Source organism: Bison bison, unplaced genomic scaffold (genome assembly GCF_000754665.1).
Source record: "Bison bison bison isolate TAMUID 2011002044 unplaced genomic scaffold, Bison_UMD1.0 scf7180017864466, whole genome shotgun sequence".
In the NCBI taxonomy this organism is placed as follows: Eukaryota; Metazoa; Chordata; class Mammalia; order Artiodactyla; family Bovidae; genus Bison; species Bison bison.
In genome coordinates, this window is record NW_011495027.1 from 6,636,605 (window position 1) to 6,662,768 (window position 26,164).

General features: G+C 35.5%; 1 protein-coding gene across 4 annotated transcripts in view; it reads left to right on the forward strand.

Annotated features, from left to right (window-relative positions):
- The window catches only part of PKN2 (protein kinase N2), a 141,301-nt gene that overhangs the window by 98,570 nt on the left and 16,567 nt on the right, over positions 1 to 26,164 (forward strand). For 3 of the 4 annotated variants that reach the window (XM_010860347.1, XM_010860348.1, XM_010860346.1), the window contains 10 exons: positions 3,322 to 3,507; positions 4,471 to 4,580; positions 14,064 to 14,207; positions 14,532 to 14,607; positions 15,182 to 15,356; positions 15,578 to 15,698; positions 17,714 to 17,844; positions 17,925 to 18,000; positions 18,078 to 18,169; positions 25,626 to 25,802. In XM_010860347.1, the coding sequence (XP_010858649.1) occupies positions 3,322 to 3,507; positions 4,471 to 4,580; positions 14,064 to 14,207; positions 14,532 to 14,607; positions 15,182 to 15,356; positions 15,578 to 15,698; positions 17,714 to 17,844; positions 17,925 to 18,000; positions 18,078 to 18,169; positions 25,626 to 25,802 (1,288 nt within the window). The remainder of the gene's footprint in view (positions 1 to 3,321; positions 3,508 to 4,470; positions 4,581 to 14,063; positions 14,208 to 14,531; positions 14,608 to 15,181; positions 15,357 to 15,577; positions 15,699 to 17,713; positions 17,845 to 17,924; positions 18,001 to 18,077; positions 18,170 to 25,625; positions 25,803 to 26,164) is intronic. The other variant, XM_010860349.1, reaches the window with a different exon arrangement.

Below are 26,164 nucleotides of genomic sequence, written 5' to 3' on the forward strand. Positions count from 1 at the left end.
TTGAAAGATCAGCTGTTATCCTTATGGGAATTCCCTTGTGTGTTGTTTGTTGTTTTTCCCTTGCTGCTTTTAATATTTGTTCTTTGTGTTTGATCTTTGTTAATTTGATTAATATGTGTCTTGGGGTGTTTCGCCTTGGGTTTATCCTGTTTGGGATTCTCTGGGTTTCTTGGACTTGGGTGATTATTTCCTTCCCCAGTTTAGGGAAGTTTTCAACTATTATCTCCTCAAGTATTTTCTCATGGTCTTTCTTTTTGTCTTCTTCTTCTGGAACCCCTATGATTCGAATGTTGTAGCGTTTAATATTGTCCTGGAGGTCTCTGAGATTATCCTCATTTCTTTTAATTCGTTTTTCTTTTATCCTCTCTGATTCATTTATTTCTACCATTCTATCTTCTAATTCACTAATCCTATCTTCTGCCTCTGTTATTCTACTATTTGTTGCCTCCAGAGTGTTTTTAACTTCATTTATTGCATTATTCATTATATATTGACTGTTTTTTATTTCTTCTAGGTCCTTGTTAAACCTTTCTTGCATCTTCTCAATCCTTGTCTCCAAGCTATTTATCTGTGATTCCATTTTAATTTCAAGATTTTGGATCAATTTCACTATCATTATTCTGAATTCTTTATCAGGTAGATTCCCTATCTCTTCCTCTTTTGTTTGGTTTGGTGGGCATTTATCCTGTTCCTTTATCTGCTGGCTATTCCTCTGTTTCTTCATCTTGTTTAAATTGCTGAGTTTGGGGTGTCCTTTCTGTATTCTGGCAGTTTGTGGAGTTCTCTTTATTGTGGCTTCTCCTCGCTGTGTGTGGGTTTGTACAGGTGGCTTGTCAAGGTTTCCTGGTTAGGGAAGCTTGTGTCGGTGTTCTGTTGAGTGGAGCTGTATTTCTTCTCTTTGTTCAGTCGCGCTCCTTTCGAAGAGTTGGATTGCTTTTCTGGGTGCCTGATGTCCTCTGCCGGCATTCAGAAGTTGTTTTGTGGAATTTACTCGACGTTTAAATGCTTTTTTGATGAATTTGTGGGGGAGAAAGTGTTCTTCCCGTCCTACTCCTCCGCCATCTTGGCTCCTCCTCTATGGGCAGATTCTTTATCAGCTGAGCTACAAGGGAAGCCCAAGAATAGTGGAATGGGTAGCCTATCCCTTCTCCAGTAGACCTTCCCCACCCAGGAATTGAACCAGGGTCTCTTGCATTGCAGGTGGATTCTTTACCAACTGAGCTATGAGGGAAGCCCTCCCTGGCCAATGGAAGAAGGGAAAGTCAAAGAGATATGAATCATAAAAAGGATTTTATGTGCCCTTGCTGGCTTAGAGATGGGGTGGGGTCACATGACAAGGGATGCAGGTCACCTCTAGAACTTGAAAATAGCTCCTGGCTGTCAGTAGCAAGGAAATAGGATCCCTATTCTTATGGCTTCAGGAAACTAGATTCTACCAGTAACCTGAATGAGTTTAGAAGCAGGTTCTTTAGAACTTCCAGATTAAGAGCCCAGCCTGGCAGACACAATGATTTCAGCCTTATAAAATCTTTAGCAAAGAATGCAGACCCTCCCACTCAAGCTCTGGCCTACAGAACTATTGGGTAATAAATGGGTGTTGTTTTAAGGCACTGTGTTTGTGATAATTGGTAATACAGTAATAGAAAACAAATACACCTGGTAATCTTTGAGTGAATGCCAGACATTTTGAATTTTAGCTTGTGAGGTGCTGGGTATTTTTGTATTCCTACAAATATTACAAATATTTTTGAGCTTTATTCCAGGTTACAATTAAATTACTTGGAAACAGTTTGATCTTTTGGGTAATGGTTTTTTTAATTTTTTTTTTTTGAATTATTTTTGGCAGTGCTGGGTCTTTGTTGCTGCACACAGGCCTTCTCTAGTCATGGCGAGCAGGAGCTACTCTTTGTTGTGGTGCCTAGGCTTCTGTTTATGTGGCTTCGCTTGTTACAGAGCACAGGTTCTAGAGCCCACGGACTTCAGTAGTTGTGGCTCGAGGACTTAGTTACCATGCGGCGTGCAGAATCTTCCCAGGCCAGTGATTAAACTCATGTCCCCTGCATTGGCAGATGGACTCTTAACCACTGGACCACCAGGGAAGTCCCTGGGTAATATGGGACTACAGCATTGTTTAGTCTAAGGGTAATTATTCTGTGTTCCTGAATCAAAACTGAATACTTAGTCTGAGGAAGCTTCTGTACGTCTCAGGAATTCTGTCTCTGGATAGCTGTATTTTTTCCTTTATGCTGGCTGTGAAGTCTAGCCCTCTCAGTGCAATCTCTCTCGTTTCTGTCTCCTTAACTCAGGTAGTCCACTTGGCTCCCCCTTTCTGTACTGTACTGATGTCCATTAGCCTTCAACACTTTTTTTTTGTACTCTTTTTTTTTTTTTAAGTTGTTTGAGTTGAGAGTAAATACAGACTTTCTTTACTTTGCTGAAAGTCCTTTGGTTACTTTTAAATAATTAAAAACTTTAAATAAAATTAAGTTTTAATTATTTAAGTTTAATGGGACAGCTTTTCCCAGAAGATACTCTTCCTAAAGTGCTTACTATATGTAGTATCTAAAATTTTAATATTGAAGAACCATTTTAAAATTTTAGTACACTACCTCTAGCCCAAATGATGACAAAGCCATATCTCCAGATAGCTAAGCTCAGATGTCCTCAGTTTCATTTGAACACCTTTCATATGTATTTGCCTAAGAAAACGACAATTATTTTATGCTTGGATAATTATAGCCCATTATTACTTGACTAACTAAACTATTAAAGTGAAAAGATAACGTTATTTTACATCTCAAATAGAACAGAAATCCATCTATTCAACCCCCCCCCCAAAAAACCTGTAGTCATTTTCTATGTTAACTGTGCAATTATTAAAAACAACTGTTATTCACATAGTCAGATTTCCTTGTTTCTAATTTCTGTATGTCTGTTTTAATAGGCATATTATTTAGCTTTATATTTCCCCTCCCACTTGTTTTATCCATATAATTCTGTAATTCTTCCATGTAATTACAGAAGTGACTATTCATATACACTAGAAGATGATGTAACTAGTTTTGTTCTGTGCCCTGTAGACAGCTTTTGGGAAGTGCTTTTCTTTCTATAAATTTTTTTTATAGTTGTCTTAAGTGAGAGTTTTTAATAAATTTTCTAAATAAAGCAAGAAAGAAGATAGTTACCTCAAAGAACCTCTGGGAGAAGAGATGTTGTTATTTTAGCAAACATTTCCCCCCCTATTTCTTAATAGTTAACAAAGACATAATTCTATGTGTGGAGAATTAATGTTTTCTTTCTTGATACTTAAATATGCTATAGGTACTTTGGAAGTTCGTCTTATGGGCTGTCAAGATATCCTAGAGAATGTCCCTGGACGGTCGAAAGCAGCATCAGTTGCACTACCTGGTTGGAGTCCAAGTGAGACCAGATCATCCTTCATGAGCAGAACAAGTAAAAGTAAAAGCGGAAGTAGTCGAAATCTACTAAAAACTGATGACTTATCCAGTTCAGTAATCAGATTTTTTTTTTAACAATCAAATAACAAATTAAAGTCCAATACAGAGGGCTGAGCGGTGGGGACAGAAGAGTGAGAAGAGTGAAAATTGGACAACAAACTTTACAATTATGATTTCCATAATTTAAAATATCAAAAGCTGTAATGACAGGAAAATTTTAAAGGCTACAAAATTTACCATACTGAAAATGTTGGAAAACTGAATGACATTTAGCATTAATTTCTTTAGAATAATGAAATACTGAACACCACTCTTTATGACAAACTCTTTGTGTCACATCTTGATTCTTTAAATGGAATAATGACACTTGTAAAGTAATGAAGAAATTTTGATAAATAACCGTGTTAAATTAGGATTATAGCCTAATGTCCAAGAAGTAAACTGAAATGGGGGAGTGGGTAAAGAATAAAATACAAGAGGTTTATGAAGTACTTTGGAGATACTCTGAAGTAGTCATAATCTATGATATATAACTGGTGGGAAAGGCATGTAACAATTCAGCCTAGTACAGTATATCTGCTTTCCTGTATATGGAGAGAGACTTTAGGAAAAATGTAAAAATAAAAATCATTTAAGGTAAAACCTTAATAAATAGCAAATGTAGAGGGAGAAAAACTGGGTGATTGATAATAATATATAAAAATACACCCACACATACATGTGTGGCAAACAACTACTGGCCACCTGTAAGTCCTTTCAGTAATTTTCTGATGTAAACGAAATAGCAATTACTATTTATGTTTTTATAAAACACAAAAGATAACTTGGAAGGGTCTAGTAGAAGTGTGTGTGTGTGTTTATATACAGCTAGCTGTTTAAGATTTAAAAGCTTCAGTAGTGAGTAAGAAAAACTTATTTCAAAGTCCCATAAGACTTTTGTTGACATAAAACAGTGTTATTTCTATTTTAAAGGTTTTAAAATACTTAATCAAATTTTAAATTGTAATTGCAGATGATGTCTGTGCAGTTTTGAAGCTGGACAATACTGTGGTTGGTCAAACTAGCTGGAAACCCATTTCCAATCAGTCGTGGGACCAGAAGTTTACACTGGAACTAGACAGGGTAAGATGAGAAACTTTTTACCTGAATTTTCATTATATTTTTAATTCATTTTTCATGCATATTTTATGTTTTAGAAGAGTTTGATAAATTTTATTCTTAACAGAATCTAAGAAGAACCTAGGTATTTTTGACATTTCTCATCTGATGAGGTATATATAAATCTACCTTATCAGATTGCTGCAGGAGCTTTCATTTGTGCAGTGATTTGAAAATATATACTTTGTACTAACCTGAAAGATCGACAACCAGGTGAGATCTAATATTGAACTATTTTTTGAATTTTAATAATGTGCTGTCTAACCACTAAGGAGATTTTTCTGACTCACCACTTGTGGGTTATTTTATCAAAGCTGCATTTGAAGTGAACTGTTGTGCTCAGACAGACATTCCTCCATGTATCTCAGTGGATTTCATGGATACTGTGAGTGGCTAGAATGTAATCTGTAATCTGCTGCAGAACCCAGCAGAAGTAAACTTGGTCCAGAGTAGAGTTAAATCCATGGTGATAATTTTACTTATATTCTGATATATCCATTGGTGTGTGGGAAGAAAATATTAAAATTTAATCATAATTTTATCTAAAAGATAAGAAAGATGTTTTTATCATTTAGTATTCAGGTTAATGGTACATATGTCTTTAAAAAATTACATATATTAGTGAAAGCAGATTTATAGTGCTTAATGATGATATGAGGTGGCACTTACTACTCTGGCCTCTACTTTTAAATATTTTTTCTGGTTTATTTCTTTTCTATCTCAGAGGCAGCATCTTAATCAGGCCCTCACCATTGCTTTTCTTGGTTCAAATACTATGTCACCCACTTAAATGTATTTGGACAAATGCTTAACTTTTTGTGTATATCAGTTTCCTTATCTTTAATACTATCCACCTCACTGAAGGGCTTTCCTGGTGGCTCAGCAGTCAGAGAATCTGCCTGTAGTGCAAGAGACGATTTCCCTGGACAGGGAAATGGTAACCCAGTCCAGTATTTTTGCCTGAGAAAGCCCATGGACAGAGGAGCCTGGCAGGCTACAGTCCATGGGGTTGCAAGGGTGGGATATGACTTAGTGACTAAACTACCACCACTAAAGAGCTTTTGATAGGGAAATTGACATCTGATTTAGATGATCAGATGTAAATAATACAAATATTGTTGTTGTTCAATCGCTAAATAGTGTCCGACTCTGCAATCTCATGGGCTGCAGCATGCTGGGTTTCTCTGTCCTTCACTTTCTCCCAGAGTTTGTTCAAACATATCCATTGAGTCATTGATGTCAGCCAACCATGTCATCCTCTGTCACTCCTTTCTCCTCTTGTCCTCAATCTTTCCCAGTATCAGGGTCTTTTCTGATGCTCTGAAAGAGCTCTGGAAAAGAGCTCTTTTCCAGAGTCAGCTCTTTGCATCAGGTGGCCAAAGTATTGGAGCTTCAGCTTCAGCATCAGTCCTTCCAATGAATATTCAGGACTCATTTCCTTTAGGATTGAGTGGTTTGATCTCCTTGCAGTCCAAGGGACTCTCAAGAGTCTTCTCTAGCACCACAGTTAAATGCATCAGTTTTTTGGCACTCAGCCTTCTTTATGGTCCAACTCTCACATCTGCATGACTACTGGAAAAACCATATCTTTGACTATGTGGAGATTTGTTGGCCAAGTGGTGTCTCTTTTTAATACACCATCTATGTTTGTCATAGCTTTTCTTCCAAGGAGCAAGTGTCTTTTAATTTCATGGCTTACAGTTACCATCTGCAGTGATTTTGGAGCTCAAGAAAATAAAGTCTGTCACTATTTCCATTGTTTCCCCATCTGTTTGCCATAAGTGATGGGATCGGAGGCCATGATCTTCGTTTTTTAAATGTTGAGTTTTAAGTTTTCACTCTCCTTTTTCACCTTTATCAAGAGGCTCTTTAGTTCCTCTTTGCTTTTTGCCATTAAGGTGGTGTCATCTGCATATCTGAGATTGTTGGTGTGTCTCCCGGCAATCTTGATTCCAGCTTGTGATTCACCCAGCCCAGGATTTCACATGATGTTCCTTGCATGTAAGTTAAATAAGCAGGGGCTTCCCTGGTGGCTCAGACTGTAAAGAATCAACCTGCAGTGAGGGAGACCTGGGTTCAGTCCCTGGATTGGGAAGATCCCCTGGAGGAGGGCACGGCAACACACTCCAGTATTTTTTGGAGCTTCCCTGGTAGCTCAGTTGGTAAAGAATCTGCCTGCAGTGTAGAAGAACTGGGTTTGATCCCTGGGTCAGGAAGATCTTCTGGAGAAGGAAATAGCAAACCACTCCAGTATTCTTGCCCATGGACCAAGGAACCTGGCAGGGTGACAATATACAACTTTGATGTACTCCTTTCCCAATACAAATATAGAAGCTAATAAAAAAGTTACTAGCCCATAATGGGAAAAAGTTTATAAAGGAAGAAAAAAAAAGCTCTAACAATCAAATCTTAAGCAGTGTCCCTAGCATAGGAAAAGAAGGAAGATTTGCCAAGGAGAAGTAGAAAACTCTGGGTAGAATCAGATCATAACCTTATGAAAGCTTATCCAGTATCTAGTGAAGAGTTGCTAGGATGTTGAGATGATGAAATTCCTGTTACAAATGAAACACTTCAAAGCAAATGGGATTTAAAATCAATTATAGATTTAACTAAGATTTGGTAACTGTCTTTAAAGTGAAAAGGAGGGGCTTCCCTTGTGACTCAGTGGTAAAGAATCCACCTGCCAATGCAGGAGACATAGGTTCAATCCCTGATCCGGGAAGATCCCACATGCCACAGAGCAACTAAGCCCCTGCACCACAACTGTTCAGCCTGTGTTCTGGGAGCCACAACTACTGAGCCCATGTGTTACAACTACTGAAAGCCCGTGTGCCCTAGAGCCCATGCCTGCAACAAGAAGAAGCCACAACAATGAGAATCTAATGCACTGCAATTGGAGAGTAGCCCCCACTTGCTCCAACTATTAGGTTCGTACAAAAGTAATTGCAGTTTCAGACCACGAATTTTAAATCATTATGATTAGGCTCAAACCCATTTTTAGCTATCAAAATAGGAACCATTGCAATCAATACATTTTGCCAATGAGAAATGAGATTGTTTTTTCTTATACCATAACAATCATGCTTCAGGATTCAGTAAACTTTTTGAAAGCATTTTCTGCCTCCTGCTGGTTGTGTGTTTTCCCTGCATAAAGTTGTTGAGATGCTTGAAGAAATGGTAGTTGGTTGGTGAGAGGTCAGATGAATATAGCGGATGAGGCAAAACTTCATAGCCCAATTTATTCAACTTTTGAAGCATTGGTTATGCAATTACGCAGTCAGGCATTGCTGTGGAGAATTGGGCCCTTTTTGTTGACCAATGCTGGCGGCAGGCATTGCAGTTTTGGTGCATCTCATCGATTTGCTGAGCATACTTCTCAGATGTAATGGTTTCTCTGGGATTCCAAAAGCTGTAGTGCCTCAAACTGGAAGCAGACCACCAGAAACCATGACCTTTTTTTGGTGCAAGTTTGGCTTTTGAAAGTGTCTTGGAGCTTCTTCTCAATCCATTTGCTGAGCTGGTCATTGCTGGTTGTCATACAATCCACTTTTTGTCGAATGTCACAATCTAATTGAGAAATGGTTTGTTGTTCTTGTGTATAGTAAGAGAACTTGTGTACAGTAAGAGAAGACATGCTTAAAACAACAGTTTTTTTTGATTTGCAGTCAGCTCATGAGGCACCCACTTATAGAGCTTTTTCACCTTTCTGATTTGCTTCAAATGCCAAATGATTATAGGATGGTTGACGTTGAGTTCTTCAGCAACTTCTCACATAGTTGTGAGGGGATTGGCTTTGATGATTGCTCTCAGTTGGTCGTTGTCAACCTCTAATTGCCAGCCACTATGCTCTCCTCTCCTTGGCAGAACTTCTTGAACCACCACTGCACTGTCTATTAGCAATTCCTGGCCAAATGCATTGTTGATGTTCCGCGTTATCTCTGCTGCTTTATGAACTCAAAAAGTCATTCAAATAAAAAATGTCACTTGAATTTGCTTTTTGTCTATCATCATTTCTATAGTCTAAATATAAAATAAACCTCAATTATTAAGTCATCAGCAGAAAACATAAAGTAAGAAATTCACATTAAAGTGATGTATAGTGTTGTTGTTCAGTCACTAAGTCGTGTCCAACTCTTTGCGACTCCATGGACTGCATCACACCAGGCTTCCCTGTCCTTCACCATCTCTTACAGTTTGCTCAAACTCATGTCCTTTGAGTCTGTGATGCCATCCAACCATCTCATCATCTGTCGTCCCCTTCTCCTGCCTTCAATCTTTCCCAACATCCAGGTCTTTTCCAATGAATCAGTTCTTCACATCAGGTGGCCAAAGTATTGGAGCTTCAGATTCAGCATCAGTCCTTCCAATGAATATTCAGGGTTGATTTCCTTTAGATTTGACTGGTTTGGTGTCCTTGCTGTCCGAGGGACTATCAAGAGTCTTCCCCTACACCACAGGTTGAAGGCATCAGTTCTTTGATGCTCAGCTTTCTTTATGATCCAACTCTTAACATCTGTACATGACTACTGGAAAAACCATAGCTCTGACTATATGGACCTTTGTAGGCAAAGTAATGTCTCTGTTTTTTAATTTTTGTCTAGGTTTGTGATTGCTTTTTTCCCAAGGAGCAAGTGTCTTTTAATTTCATGGCTGCGTGAAATTTATACATCATGAAATTAAAAGAGCAGGAGTCACCACATTTATTTAAGAATGTATTCCAGTATCAAATGGCAAAGTTCAACAATGCGAAAGCGCAATTACTTTTGCACCAACCTAAACAGAAAAGCCTATGCAGCAACGAAAACCCAGCACAGCCGAAAATAAATAAAATTATTGTTATTATTATTTTTAAATTATACGGAGGAACACATAAAACAAAAATTAAAGTAGGGATAGCAGTGAGATGTCCATTTGTGTGTATTGACTAAATGGATTGGTAGTAACTTCCTCAAGCTCACTGTTAAGGTTTATTGGATGAGTTGTTGTTTATGCTGATCAAGTAGCAGTGTTTGCCAAGTGCTTTAAAAGGGGCAAGTGGTAGGTTGTAGTACGTGTTCTGTTCATCCTTGAACATCCTTGACTGTATGCTTTGTGAGTGTGGAAGATAAAGCAAAATCAATGATGATAGATTTTATTTCAGTACAAAGAATAGTACTGTTCAAAAATAAATTGCTACAGTAAGTTCTCTCTCAGTGAGGTTTTTTAACTTCTCATTTTATATCAGAGTATAGTTGATTAACAATATTTTATTAGTTTCAGTTCAGTTGCTCAGTCGTGTCCGACTCTTTGTCACCTCATGAACCACAGCACACCAGTCCTCCCTGTCCAACACCAACTCCCGCAGTTCACCCAAACCCGTGTTTGGGTGAACTCAAATCCTTTGAGTCGTTGATGCCATCCAACCATCTCATCCTCTGTTGTCCCCTTCTCCTCCTGCCCTCAGTCTTTCCCAGCATCAGGGTCTTTTCAAATGAGTCAGCTCCTCGCATCAGGTGACCAAAGTATTGGAGTTTCAGCTTCAGCATTAGTTTTTCCAATGAATATTCAGGGCTGTTTTCCTTTAGGATTGACCAGTTTGATTTCCTTCCAGAGTGATTATATATCGATAAATTTCAGAGCTGATAGTAGGCCAGGAGTGTCCTTCAGAATGTTCTTTCTTCCTTGATAATTTGTATGAGATAGACAGTTAACAGTGGCAAAAATGAAGAAACAGCAGAAGATGATGAAAACCTGGTAAAGAGTGAATAATTTACTATTATCCAACCTATACACTTAGAAAACTACAAAGTTTGATAACTGTTGTTTGGTAATGTTTTACTTGCACTGTAATCTTCATCTGAAATTGTTTTTCTTCTTCATGACATGAGACTTTCTTCCCACTTTGGAGTAATCTCTCTTGAAACTTTGAAGACACTGCATAGCTAAGTAAAGCTATTCATCCCTTAGGTCAGTTTGACCTTCTGGGTTCCTAATGTGCATGTTACCTATCCCTGACTGGATTAGAAGCTCCTCTTTGGGGAAGGCCACATTGCTAAGCATGATAAATACTTCTGTTTATGTAGTATATTTTACCTTTCATGTGCTTTTTTAGTTTTTATTTTATCCCTTATATTTTTAGAATATTTATTTATAGAAAATGTTTATAGAAACATTTATAGAAGATATTATTTTAAACTGACATGTTCATGCTCAGCATTTTGCCTAATGTCAAGCTTCTTTGCTATGACATTCTAGAACTAAGTTGTCTATACTGTTTCTTTCTTTTCCAAAATACAAAAGTTCATAGGTCTTTTCATTTATTTTTTAATTTATGTTGTATTTTTGGTCATGCCATGTAACTTGTGAAATCTCAGTTTCCCAACAAGGAACTGAATCCAGGCCATGGCAATGAAAGCCCAGAATTTAAACTTCTAGGCCACAGAGAACTCCCAGATAGATCTTTTTAGAGTTTTGAGATACTCTAGAAATTATCTAGATTTAGAATGATCTAGAAAAGTTAAAATTATGTTCCTGGGAGCTCGGGGCTCTTGTAGAATCATTTCAGATACAACACAAACTATTTTTATGTATGTGTTTTGATTTTGTTTTGAGATTCAGGGTAAGATGTCATTTGAAATTTGGCAGTTTAAAAAAAAAGTTTTGAAAATTACTGATGTAATCCAGCCTCCTCATTTTACAGATTAATAAGGATATTTTGTGTTCTAGAGGTTAAATAACTAGCCCAAGGTATAAACTAGGCTTCTGAAGTGTACTATCAGTTCCGAGTTCTTTCTGTTCTTATCAGGTTACCCTTTTTATATTTTCTTATAAAATTTCTTCTTTGTTAATGTTTATTAGAAACACAATAGCTGTCTAATTTCACATTTTTTCTGAATTCCCTCAGCCTTCCTCTAGTAAAAAGTTTAGTCCTTCCATGAGAGATTGAAATAAAAAGCAAGAATTCTTATATATAACCTCTTCCCATTCACATTTCCTTTTGATTAACTTTGCTAATGTAATGGGGAACCATCTTTATCAATATTAGAAACAGGATGAATTGAAGCTTGGAAAAGTTTTAACAGGAACCAGTTCTGGAGAAGGCAATGGCACCCCACTCCAATACCCTCGTCTGGAAAATCCCATGGACGGAGGAGCCTGGTAGGCTACAGTACATGGGGTCACTAAGAGTCAGACACGACTGAACGACTTCACTTTCACCTTTCACTTTAATGCATTGGAGAAGGAAATGGCAACCCACTCCAGTATTCTTGCCTGGAGAATCCCAGGGAAAGAGGAGCCTAGTGGGCTGCCGTCTATGGGGTCTCACAGAGTCGGACATGACTGAAGCGGCATAGCAGCAGCAGCAGCAGCAGTTCTGTTAAGAGCAGAGTACTAGAGAATGTTCACTGATCAGTGGAAAAAGAAGAAGAGAATATTGACAAAGTGGGAGCCAGTAGAAAGGTTGTAGAATTAGTGGATTAGAAGTAACAGTGAGGTTGAAGGATCAGTGGATGTTGAGGGGCTAGAAAGATTGAGCTACTAGAATGTTAGGAGGTGATGGTCAGAGAGAAGGATGCAAACAGCTGAGGCTGTGGAAAGATTATAGATACTGGTGGGAGTGAGAGGCTGAAATGTAGGAATGAGGACAAGATTAGTAGAGAACTTCTCAAGGGATTCCTATTTATTGTTTTTGCATTATCAGAAATTGCCAATACATACTATTAAACTATCCACACTCCTGTCCTCATTCTTCCAAATAATTAAATCAGTAACTTAGGGTTTATATTATTATGAAAGTGAAAGTGTTAGTCACAGTGTGAAAAGTATAACAACTTTTAAGTATTACTAATTCCATCCTCAGCATCAATACTACTTTCATTTGCCTGACTCAAAACAAGTTTTCCTCCCTGATACTGTTGGAGAATACAGAAAGTAGACTTCTCCATTTCTAGTTTAAAATAATGTAGTCTAAACTACCAACCTCTGGTTCAATTATGTAGTTTATAGTTCCGAAGATAACTGTTTTCAAAATACTTAAAATTCTAACTTGAATAGAATAATATAGCATTAATACTTATCACTTCTAAATGCCATTGTTGATCTTGAAATAATTATACTTCCCCTTTCATGACAAATATTCTCTGCATTAGTAATATCAGAAAGAAGCAGTGAGGTAGGAGGTCCTCAGCTCATGTGCTCACTGCCAAGGTGTCTTTTCCTCGTCATTTTTCCTGATTGTCTGTGAGACCTTCTAGCACATTGTGTCTTGACTGATTTTTTTCATGTGTTGTTTTTTGTTAGTATTTTCTGTAAGTCAAATGATTTTATTATGCATACTAGGAGTTTAGATAATAAGATGCATAAGTTCACAAACTGAAAGTTTTTATATGAAAGAAATAATGTATTACTTTGTTGAGCCTAAAGGAAAAAACATTTATCTCTATGGATGATCCACAAAATTCTGAAAAACAAAATAATGGAGAAGTCATGCTTTATAATTTAAATGTATGTAGATTATGACTTGTATGTAGAGGTCTATTTATGGCTTTGCCTCCAAATTATAAACTGTGTTCTACAAGTATATTTAATAATTGATTGTTAAAACCTTAAATATATTTTTCCACATAAGCATTATTTTTATAGAGTTTTCCCTCATGTAGATATGGTATAATATACTTGTCCCTGGTTTTGTGCAGCTTTTTTGTTTTGTTTTGTCTGATTTTGTAATAAATGAACATCTTTCTGTAAAAAACTTAGTTTTCTGTTTAATGCTGACCTAATCAGACCCCTATTGGTCCTGTTACTCAGTATTATTCTTTAGAAGATTAAATGATCTAACATTCTTAAAAGTGTTTGGCATAGTGTGTGGCACACTGAAAGCAGAGAATAAATGCTGTTTACAGATGTTTTCCTGATTTAGCATTGAGATTATAAGGTTTGGACTTCCCTGGTAGTCCAATGGTTAAGACTCCACACTCCCAACACAGGGGCCACAGGTTCAGTCCCTGGCCGGGGAAGATCCTACATGCCACATAGCCAAAAAAATAAGAAAGAAATAAAAAGGTTTGAATTGGGTTCTTTGAGGTGAACACTGAGGTCATACAATAGCACAACAGATGATACCAGTTGGAAGAGGAAAATCCAAAAGATATTGAAGCTGTGAGATGGGGAAGAGTTTCTGTGGTCATTCGTCTGTATTGTTAGTTCCCAGTTATGTATTCTTTATCTAAAAGAAATACCTTAACTGAGGAGCGTCAGAATATGAATTTCTTCCTTTTAGTAAAATATATGTTTGTTAAAGTAATACATAACAGAGAAACATTATAAAAGCACTCTTTAAAATAGTGTGACCATTGTGTATGTTATCTTTGTTTATTGTATTTGTACTTTGTACTTTTTGTAATATTTTTTCACGTTTGTCCAATGATGTCTTCCCTGTTTTCTTTATTTTTTATTTAATTATTCTAGTCACGTGAACTGGAAATTTCAGTTTATTGGCGTGATTGGCGATCTCTGTGTGCTGTAAAATTTCTGAGGTTAGAAGATTTTTTAGACAACCAACGGCATGGCATGTGTCTCTATTTGGAACCACAGGGTACTTTATTTGCAGAGGTAATAAATGTATTTTATTTTAAGTATGCATAACTGCAATTGAAGTTATATATGTAAGCAACATGATGTAGAAATGGGAAGAGTATTTAGGCTGAATGACAGATAACTTGAATTCTTGGCTCAACTCTGCCACTAAATAGTATATTACCCTAAGACAAATCATTTTTCTTTTCTAGGTCTGTTATCTTATCTAGAAAATGAGGGGATGGAACCAAATTATATCTTAGATTCTCTTAAGTTTTTAAAACTTAGAAAGTTTACTGAATTTCATGAACCATGAATCTAATGCTGTATTCATGTCAACTTAAATTTTCTTCACTGCAGGTTACCTTTTTTAATCCAGTTATTGAAAGAAGACCAAAACTCCAAAGACAAAAGAAAATTTTTTCCAAACAACAAGGTAATTACTAAGAAATCAGGTAGAGAGTGTTTTGGTGTTATCTTAAATATTTTAAATGTACATACTGTTTAAAAAGTGATACCCATCTTTGCTTTTTGCTTATTTGTTCAGTTATTTACTTAATTTTATTAGGGAAAGTTTTAAACATATATATAGAGACTAGTGCAATGTAACATCACTCAGTTTCAACAACAGTCAACTCATGTCCAATTTTGTTTCATCCATGTTCCATCACTCACAACTTCCTCAGCTTATTTGAAGTGAACCCAGACATCATATTGATTCATCCATAAATATTACAGTATCTCTAAAAGATGAGAATTCTTTTTTTTTTTCAACCTTAAGCACCTATCATTACTAGACTTAAATGAGCAATTCCTACCTATTTATTTTTTAAACAGATTTTGCTTTTTTGCACTAGCCTTTAATAACAAATAGTTAAGAACTTTTTTTAAATGACAGATACTGTTTGTTCTTCATATATTATAAACCAATGAATATGAATTTTTCAGTTATGGCTTTTGGTAATAAAAAAAATTACTTGTTCGGTTTTCTTTATTTACAATATCCACAGGCAAAACCTTTCTCAGAGCTCCTCAAATGAATATTAATATCGCCACATGGGGAAGACTTGTGAGAAGAGCTATTCCTACAGTAAATCATTCTGGCACCTTCAGCCCTCAAGCCCCTGTGCCTGCTACAGTGCCAGTGGTTGATGTACACATCCCTGAATTAGCACCTCCAGCTAGGTATGCATTTTAACATTATTAAGCTTTTATAAAATAATTATTGTGACACTCATACATTTTGATTACAATGAATCTATTACAAGTCTCATTTTTTCCAAATAGTATTTTGAAGTTAGTGCTCGACTTTTAAAAACAATAAAATTGTTTGCTTTAATTTTAAAGCTATTTAAAATATATACTTTTGATTACTGCTTTTGGTGAATTGCTTTATCTTTTATAAGTGATTCCACAGTAACCAAGTTGGACTTTGATCTTGAACCTGAGCCTCCTCCAGCCCCACCACGTGATTCTTCCCTTGGTGAAATAGATGAATCTGCAAGAGATTTGGATACACCAGGACAGGTAAGGCATTTTAAACCTTGTATAATTCCTTTCACCAAATAAATTACCAGTTATAGCATCATGGTAATTTATCAGCTGTAGCATCATTGGGCTTCCCTTGTGGCTCAGATGAGAAAGAATCTGCCTGCAATGTGGGAGACTGGGATTGGATCCCTGGGTAAGGAAGATCCCCTGGAGGACATGGCAACCCACTGCAGTATTCTTGCCTGGAGAATCCTCATGGACAGAGGAGCCTGGAGGACCACATGGGGTTGTAAAGAGTCAGACACAACTGAGCAACTAACACTATAGCATCATAGTGAATGAGATGCACTTTTAAGCTGTTTCTTGTGAGTGAAACATAAAAACCTCTGGATGCCCATGAGCCACTAGAGATGGAATAGGTTGCTTATTCTAGGAGCCTGGGAGTATGGCTGATATTAGATGAAGTATTTCCTGACTGTGCATCTTCTAACTAGGTTAACATGATACCTGAAAATGCATATAAAATGAAAGTAATGTATTCATTTTTTTAATTGAAATATTGATTTACAACACTGTTTCAGGTATTTTTTTCAGAGTCTATTTCATTATAGCTTTTTACAAGATAATGGTTATAATTCCCTGTGCCATACAATATATCCTATTATCTATTTTATTTATAGAAGTTTGTATCTAGTAACCCTATACCCTTAGTTTGTCCCTCTCCTATTTCTTCTCCCCCTGGTAACCACAACTTTGTTTTCTAAATCTATGAGTCTATTTCTGTTTTGTAAATACATTCATTTATATTATTTTTTAGATTCCACATATGGGATATATACCATTTCTTCCTCTGACTTACTTCACTAAGGGTAATATTCTATAGGTCCATCCATATTGCTGTAGAGGGCATTATTTCATTCTTTTTGTGGGCAGAGATTAATTTTCCATTCTATATACCACATTTTAAAACAATTTTATTGAAGTATAGTTGATATACAATGTTGTGCTTAATTTCTTCTGTAGAGCAGAGTGACTCAGTTATACATATAAATATTTTTTTCCATTACAGTTTATCGCAGGATATTGAATATAATTTCTTATGCTTTATAGTAGGACCTTGTTGTTTATCCATCCTGTATATAGTAGTTTGCGTCTGCTAATCCCACATTCCCAATCCTTTCCTCCCCCAACTCCGTTGCCCTTGACAACCACAAAGCTGTTCTCTATATTTCTGAGTGCTTTGTTTTGTAGATATGTTCATTTGTGTTATATTTTAGATTCCACATATAAATGATATCATGTGGTATTTGTCTTTCTCTTTCTGACTTAATTCATGTATCATGATAATCTCTAGGTCCATCCATGTTAGTGCAGACAGCATTATTTCATTCTTTTTTAATGGCTGAGTAATTCCACTGTGTGTCTGTGTGTATATATACACACACACACACCAAGTGTTCTTTATCCGTTCATCTACCAGTGCACATTCAGGTTGTTTCCATGCCTTGGCTATTGTAAATAGTGCTGCAAGAACATAGGGGTGCATGTATCTTTTTGAATTAGAAATTTGTCTCAGTATATGCCCAAGAGTAGGATTGCTGGATTATAGGGCAACTGTATTTTTAGTTTTTTTAAGAACCTCTGTACTGTTTTCTATAGTGGCTGCACCAATTTACATTCCTACCAACAGTGTAAGAGAATACTCTTTCATGTGCCTATTGGCCATCTGTGTATACCGCATCTTCTTAAACCAGTGGTCTGTTGGTGGACACTTTGGTTGCGTCCATGAAACTAGCTATTGTAAATAGTGCTGCTGTGAACATTGGAGCTCCTGTGTCTTTTCAAATTAGTATTTTTATTATTCATTTTTTACATTTTTAAGATAAGAGTAATATATAATTAATGACCATAAAAATGAATATCTAATTATAATATCTGAATTTTATTTTCTCATTCATATTTATATTGACTTAACATTTTTTCTTTATTCTTACCTAATAAGTTGTTTTCTGAATGTTTCTATGATTTAATGAGTGTTTAATATTTTGCAGGATTCAGAAACTGTTTTTGATACTGAGAATGACAGAAACAGAATACTTCCAAAATCTCAATCTGAATATGAGCCTGATATCCCTCAGTCAGGCCTAGAGTATAGTGGTATTCATGAACTTGAGGACAGAAGGTAAAGAATATATCCACAGCTTTACTTACCTGTTTGGTCCCATGCTTTTGCCTTATTTTAATCGGCATTACTGTTTTCAGATCTCAACAAATGTTTCAGTTCAGTCTACAAGACTTCAGATGTTGTGCTGTCTTGGGTAGAGGACATTTTGGAAAGGTAATCTTTTAAATTTTCTTTCTTTGTAGGCATTCTAATCATTCAAATGAGAAATAATTATTTTAATCTAATTTCAGGTGCTTTTGGCTGAATATAAACACACTAATGAAATGTTTGCTATAAAAGCCTTAAAGAAAGGAGACATTGTGGCACGAGATGAAGTAGACAGGTTAGTTTTTAAAAATGAAATTGTTACACTTTTCTAAAGTTATAACTTATGAAAATCGATGTATTCAGTATATATCGAAATGACAAAATTATCTCTTTCAATAATACAGTCAATTGTTGAATAACATGGTCTTCAACTACGTGGGTTCACTTAAATATGGATATTTTGCATTTAGTAAATGCTGTAATATTACGTAGTTTGTGGTTGGTGAATTCATAGATGTGGAAGAACTGCAGATACATAGGGCTGACTGTAAATTATGCACGATTAACCCCCATGTTGTTCAGGGATCAACTGTTATAAGTAAAGAAACTAAATAAATTAATGCGTGAGGTGGGTATTGATTAAATATTGTTTTTCTTTTTAGCTAATTCCCTCTTCCCATTCTTATGACATTTTACTGCTTGGTGAATACCAAAAAAAGTCGATGAAATCTTTAAACTAATTCTAATAAGTTTTTATACTTGGAAATGTTGAAATATTTGTATGAATTAGGAACTATTACACATCTGTGGTTGGGTGAGGCTATTTCTCATTTCATACTACAGAAGTAATAAGATGTCATTTACAAGTAATCTTCAGTTAAGTGGTTAATTCCTTCTGCTTTTTAAAATACGCCTGTATCTATTTTCATTTCTCTTAATATGGTAGCTTTTGACCACAGCATCTTTCCTTTCTGTGTGTAAATTGGTATGGATTCATCTTCATATATGATTATTAAAATGTAAGGACTTTGGGGATAATATTGTAATTAGGTTAGAGAATATATTTTAAAAAGACTATCTCAAATTAATGGAGTGGTTCAACCTGGAAATTGTTGTATAATAAAATGGCATTTTATTACAGAAAGAGACTTTTTTTTATATTTAGAAGAACCAGGAAGCATCAGTTGATATTACTAAAAGACAGCCCTATGTAATGAAAACAGCCTGGGATTATGAGTGAGAAGATTCTCTAGTCCTGATTGTTCCTTCTTAATTAATGATTTGATCCCAGGGCAATTCACTGAACATCTTTGAGCCTCAATTAACCCACATATTTTTAAAATACATTTTTTGGTAATACTTGCCTTACTGAATTGGATTATTGCCATGTAATATATCAAATTGCTATTTTTAATATATTTCCATTGTATGGAAAGTTCTTAGAATTAGGATCAATCTTAAAAGATGAGCGTTTCCTTTATGTAAATCTTTTCCTTTTGGATTTGCCTATTTATTTTTTATCTGTTTCTCATACTCCTCAATTATGTCAAAATAAACTCTTCCTTGATCTAAAACAACTCAGGATTTTGCATAATATTTATAAAATATTCTGAACACCATAGTATATGCTAGCAGTTACATCAGTAGTTAAAGCAAACCTTTAATTACACTGTCAGTCTGTTTTTAATTACAGTAATAGTACAGTCAGATGTTTTTCTTTTCTGGAAGAATATTTGCTTTATTCCAGATCCATAATGGTAAATTCATTTATAGCCTAAAATAATAGTTAGTAATATGAAAGTGGTAATTACTTGGTGGTTTATATAACTTTCTGCTACATTGTTACTGTTTTGAGCCACATCTCTGTAGGAAAAAAAACTGCAATTAAATATAGATAGAATAATGTTAATATTACTATTAAAGAAGAATGTCTGGATCAGAGGATGAAGCTTTAGCCAGATTCAGCGGACATGGGTTTGGACTCCGGGAGTTGGTGATGGACAGGGAGGCCTGGCGTGCTGCAGTTCATGGGGTTGCAAAGAGTCAGACACGACTGAGCAACTGAACTGAACTGAGGACATTACCCCTACTTTAAGAGGTGGCAAGAATACACAGAAGAACTATACAAAAAAGATCGTAATGACCCAGATAACCACAGTAGTAGGCTCACTCACCTAGGCCAGATATCCTGGAGTGCGAAGTCAAGTGTACCTTAGGAAACATCACTATGAACAAAACCAATGGAGGTGATGGAGTTCCAGTTGAGCTATTTTAAATCCTAAAAGATAAGGCTGTTAAAGTTCTGTACTGAATATGCCATCAAATTTAGAAAACTCACTCAACAGTGGCCACAGGACTAGAATAGGTCAGTTTTCATTCCAGTCCCAAAGAAGGACAATGCCAAAGAATGTTCATATTACTACACAATTGCACTCATGTCACATGCTAGCAAAGTAATGCTCAAAATTCTCCAAGCTAAGCTTCAACAGTACTGAAACCGAGAACTTGCAGATCATCAAGCTGGATTTACAAATGGCAGAGGAACAGAGATCAAATTACCAACATCCTTCGGATCATAGCAAGCGAGGGCTTCCCTCATAGCTCAGTTGGTAAAGAATCCACCTGCAATGCAGGAGACCCTGGTTTGATTCCTGGGTCAGGAAGAGCCGCTGGAGAAGGGATAGGCTACCCACTCCAATGTTCTTTGGCTTCCCTTGTGACTTAGCTGGTAAAGAATCCACCTGCAATGCGGGAGACCTGGGTTTGATCTCTGGGTTGGGAAGATCCCCTGAAGAAGGGAAACGCTACACACTCCAGGTTTCTGGCCTGGAGAATTCTATGGTCCATGAGGTCGCAGAGTCGGACGTGACTGAGCGACTTTCACTTTACTTTTCATTGGATTATAGAAAAAAAGCAAGGGAATTCCAGAAAAAAAATGTCCTTCTGCTTCATTGACTATGCTAAAGCCTTTGACTATGTGGATCACAACAAACTATGGAAAATTCTTCAAGAGATGGGAATACCAGACCACCTTACCTGCCTGCTGAGAAACCTGTATGCAAATCAAGAAGCAACAGTTAGAACTGGACATGGAACAACGGACTGGCTCCACATTGGGAAAGGAGTACGTTGAGGCTGTATATTGTCACCCTGCTTATTTAACTTATATGTAGAATACATCATGCGAAATGCTGGGCTGCATGAAGTACAAGCTGGAGTCAAGATTGCTGGGAGAAATATCAATAACCTCAGATAAGAGGAACTAGAGAGCCTCTTGGTAAATGTAAAAGAGGAAAGTGAAAAAACTGGCTTAAAACTCAACATTCAAAAATCGAAGGTCATGGCATCTGGTCCCAAATGTCATTTGTCACTTCATGGCAAATAGATGGGGGAACAATGGAAATAGTGGGAGACTTTATTTTCTTGGGCTCCTATTACTGCAGATGATGACTGCAGCCATGAACTTAAAAGACACTTGGCCCTTGGAAGAAAAGCTATGACAAACCTAGACAGTGTATTAAAAAGCAGAAATCCTTTGCCAACAAAGGTCCGTGTAGTCAAAGCTATGGTTTTTCCAAGTCATGTACAGATGTGAGAGTTGGACCATAAAGAAGGCTGAGTGCCGGAGAATTGATGCTTAACTGTTGTGTTGGAGAAGATTCTTGAGAGTCCCTTGGACTGCAAGGCGATCAAACCAGTCAATCCTAAAGGAAATTAATCCTGAATATTCTTTGGAAGGACTGATGCTGAAACTCCAATATTTTGATCACCTGAAGTGAAGAGCTGACTCGTTAGGAAAGGTTGTGATGCTGGGAAAGATTGAAGGTAGGAGAAGGGGACGACAGAGGATGAGGTGGTTAGATGGCATCACTGACTCAATGGACATGAGTTTGAGCAAGCTCTGGGAGATGGTGAAGGACACGGAAGCCTGGTGTGCTGCTGTTCCATGGGGTCACAAATAGTCCAACATGCCTGAGCGACTGAACAACAACAAAATTAATCTCAGTTCAGTCCCTCAGGCGTGTCCATCTCTTTGTGACCCCATGGACTGCAGCACACAAGGCTTTCCTGTCCATCACCTACTCCCGGACCTTATTCAGAATTAATCTAGCCTTAGTGAAAGGTTGATGAGTGATCTTCATTTTACTTCAGTTATAAATTCACTTATTTGGTAACATGGAAGTAAAATAATCTCCAGTAGAAACAGGGAAATATAAAATTCAGAGTGAGAAATAAAACTCGCTCTTAGAGGAATTTGAGGAAAGCATCAGAAAGAGAACAATTATAGGAAGGCAAGAAAAAAATTAATTTAGGAAATAAAATAGATTAGCATGTTTTTAAAAATAATGTAACTTGAAAGTCTGAATAGTAAATAACTAAGCAGAAATCCACTATATCCACTTTTCAGTTCATTCTTTTAATAGATCCATAGAATTCAATGTTATTGTATATAAGTGCAGTTTTTTAATAGGTATTTCTGGAATACTTGATGGTTCTCAATGTCAGTTTTATTTTTCTAGTATGAATCTTATTATTTTACTTATAGAAAATTCCAGACCAACTTATTTTTTGTTTTTTGGTTTGTTTTTGTTTTCTGCTACTTTTATTGAGACAGAATTGACCTGCAGTACTGTATAAGTTTAAGGTGTACAGCCTCATTATTTGATTTATGTACATCATGAAATGATTATCACAGTAAGTTAAGTGAGCATCATATAGATACAAAATTCAAAAAATAGAAAAATACATATTTTTCTGTGTTATGAGAACTCATTATTCTCTCAACAACTTTCATATATAACATACAGCAATGTTAATTTTATTTATCATTATTGTACATTATATCTCTAGTACTTATCTTATAACTGGAAGTTTGAACATTTTTTACTGCCTTTACATAAATTATGCACTAACTTCAAAGTAATGCAATTCATGTACGAAGATCACGTTTTCCACCTACCAATAGTTGAACTTCCTGAGTGCCATCTTCCCCTACTCCTAAGTAAGAATGTTAAATATATGTTACAGTTATGCCTCCTCATTCAGCTTAGTTTCTGTACCAGTTCAAATTTCCAAGCAAAAGAATAGACTTGGAAGTACATTTTTGCAGTTGCAGAACAAAAACATGGCTAGCCAGATTTTTTATATATATCATATATACATATATATGCTTTAATCCTAAGATTAGCCTTATTAGTGATATAATTTTCTACTGACCAAAATAACTATTTATACAGTTTTTAAGTTTCTAACATATCTAATAATGTACTAAAGGAAGTATGCCAAAAAAAATGTTAGAATTGAACTAGTCACTTAGGGAGATAAACCATAAATACGTTATGCAAATAAAAGAAACTAGATATGCTTGAGTTAAAGATAAACAACATAGACAGTCACAGCTCATAAAAAGGGAAACATCAAAGTGACAATGCACTGGTGGATGTAGGTAAGACCTTGTAAAGAAGAATGGATTGTGCTGGTCTTTGGCAGATGGAAGATACGTGGGAACATGGAGAGGAGAAATGACAATTTAGGGAAAAATGTTTTGGATAAAATGAATAAAGTTCCAAGTTTTTCATGGACTTTTAAGGAGAACATACAATTTAGATTAAATTGGGAAAATTTAAAGACTTATGGAGCAGCTTTTTGGTGTGATGTAACATGCTTAAAATTATTATTCTTGTTTGGGTCTGTAAAAGAGCTTTCCTCCTTTACCTAAGATATATATCCAGTCCTCATCGATATTGTCAGTCCTCATCAAAGAATTCTATGAATGGGATTAAAACCATTTTAAGGAGCACTCTCATCAGTTCTTTAGACCATTTATATGTTCAACACAGGTCTAACCTTATAGTTACCCATCCAGTTGAGAATCAGTAACTCACCTGTAGTGGATTAGTAATTCATGCATGACTGATACACAGTGAAGAGGCCATGTTTGTCGTTTGCTTGACAACAAAACATCTTGTCAGTTTGTTATTTGATGTGTATATTTTATCCTCATTAGCCACAATTTAGATAGACTGAGTAAATCACTTGTCTTAGAATCTAATTTGCAGATCTTGCCCAATTGTACATTATTTTCCAATACATTTAAATGGTGATAAAGTCAAAGCTATTAACTTTTCTTTTTAATCATCTGTGAATTTATTTCTAATAGTGACTTAATTTGCAGTAGCATTTAGAAACCTTGCAAATGTATGTAGACATAAGCCAAACACTCTAGAAGCAATTATAATGGGGGTTTCTGAGTATATATAAAATTATAAACAAACTGTATGAAATAGAGGGTAAGAGCTCATCTAGAATATGACCATATTAGATCTACTGTAAACACTATTTCATAGGAGCTATATTTACTGTATTTAAAACTGAAGAGGTGTTTTAGTTCATCATTCAGAATACAACTATATTAACAGCATTGAAAATTCCATGTTCCTTCTACACAACAGTTATACTTTTAAATGTTTTAAAATTCTCTTTAATTTTCTTGAGTCATAGCAATATAGTCTGGATATCCAGACAAATGCTTTAATCTTTAACCTTTTAAAATTAATTCTTAAGAGATCCCAAAGAAAGGAGAATGAGTCTACCTCCTTCTAACATTAGAATTTTGGTTTGGTATTTTGAAATCAACAACCACATATACACATAAACACAAATCTAAACAATTCTTTAATTTTAAAAATAAAAGCATTATTAATGCTTTTCAACAAACTTTAATAGCAGTTTTTTATTCTGATCTCAAAAACAAACCAAAAAATGCCTATTTTATGTTAGAAACATAAATTTAAAATTAAATTTGTATATTGATGAGTCCTTAAAACGTTAATTCAAAGTTATATTTGAATAATGTTTGACCTGGTTTTCTTCTGCTTTGAGGTTTTTTTTTTCCTTTCAGTTATATGTATACGTGTGTCTATTTTTCAAATTCTTTTCCCATTTAGGCTGTTACATATTATTGAATAGAGTTCCTTGTTGGTTATCCACCGTAAATTTACCAGTGTATATATTTCTGCTTTGAGATTTAAGTCAGGTTGATTTACTAAATGTTTTCAGGGGACAGAAGGTTGGTATTTCTTGCCATTTAGGCAAAATTAATGTTTCAGAGTCAATAAGTTTGACCACTGTTCTTTTAAACAGTTTATAAGAATTCTTACAGGGAAAACCTGTGATAGCTATATAGATTTTATAGATAAATTGTATCATTCTCCAAGAGCTTCCTATAAGCATGTTATAGAATTCTCCATGAAACTCCTTTATTTTCCAGTAGCCTTCTAAATTAAAATATTATATAGTGTATTTTTACCTCTCAGCTTCATATGATGGAATATTTGGATACCATGGTTTGTGAATTATACACTATCCTTGAAATCACCTTGATGACAAAGTCTGTATTTTAAAATTATGCTTTAGGTTCCTAAATCCTCTGACCAATTTCTGAAAAATGTTCACAATTCACTTGCAATTAAGACTTTTTTATGATTACCACTAGTCTTATGTGTGCTACTCTGATACTATCAGTAGTGAATTTTATGTCATGGTAATCATATTTAGATTAAAGTTATTTATATATCACATAGCCCAAATTTTCAAAGCATTTATAGCAAAATGACATATTTTATGGTTTTAAAGTCATAATGATTAAGAGCTTCGCTTATTTTAAGAGTTTAGTAATTTTTAAAGAATGTTATTTGCAACTAGAACTTTAAAAAAAAATACCAGTGATATTTTAATGTTTTCTCTTACAGCCTGATGTGTGAAAAAAGAATTTTTGAAACTGTGAACAGTGTAAGGCATCCCTTTTTGGTGAACCTTTTTGCATGTTTCCAAACCAAAGAGCATGTTTGCTTTGTAATGGAATATGCTGCCGGTGGGGACCTAATGATGCACATTCACACTGATGTCTTTTCTGAACCAAGAGCTGTGTGAGTATTTAGACGTTTCTCTGAGTTTCTTCATGACTGATTGCTTTCTGGGAAGAAAGAAAACTCTCTGAATTTTAGATTTATTTTTTTCCCTCAAATGGAAAATAGAGGAAGGAGTCTTAGAACTCTTTACTTGCCTTTTTGCCATGTATAAATGTATCTATTTTTCTCTGTTGTTCATGTTGAAAATTTCATGTATTACCCTAAGTCACACTTGATAAGTTAGATATACCATATAGGTTTGTTTTAGTAGAATTTCTTTTTTTTCTAGTATATTTTATCCCTAATTAATGCCACCTGGGACCATAACTTTAAATATTAACTATACTCAAAGTACATTGTTAAGTGAAAAAAAAAATTTA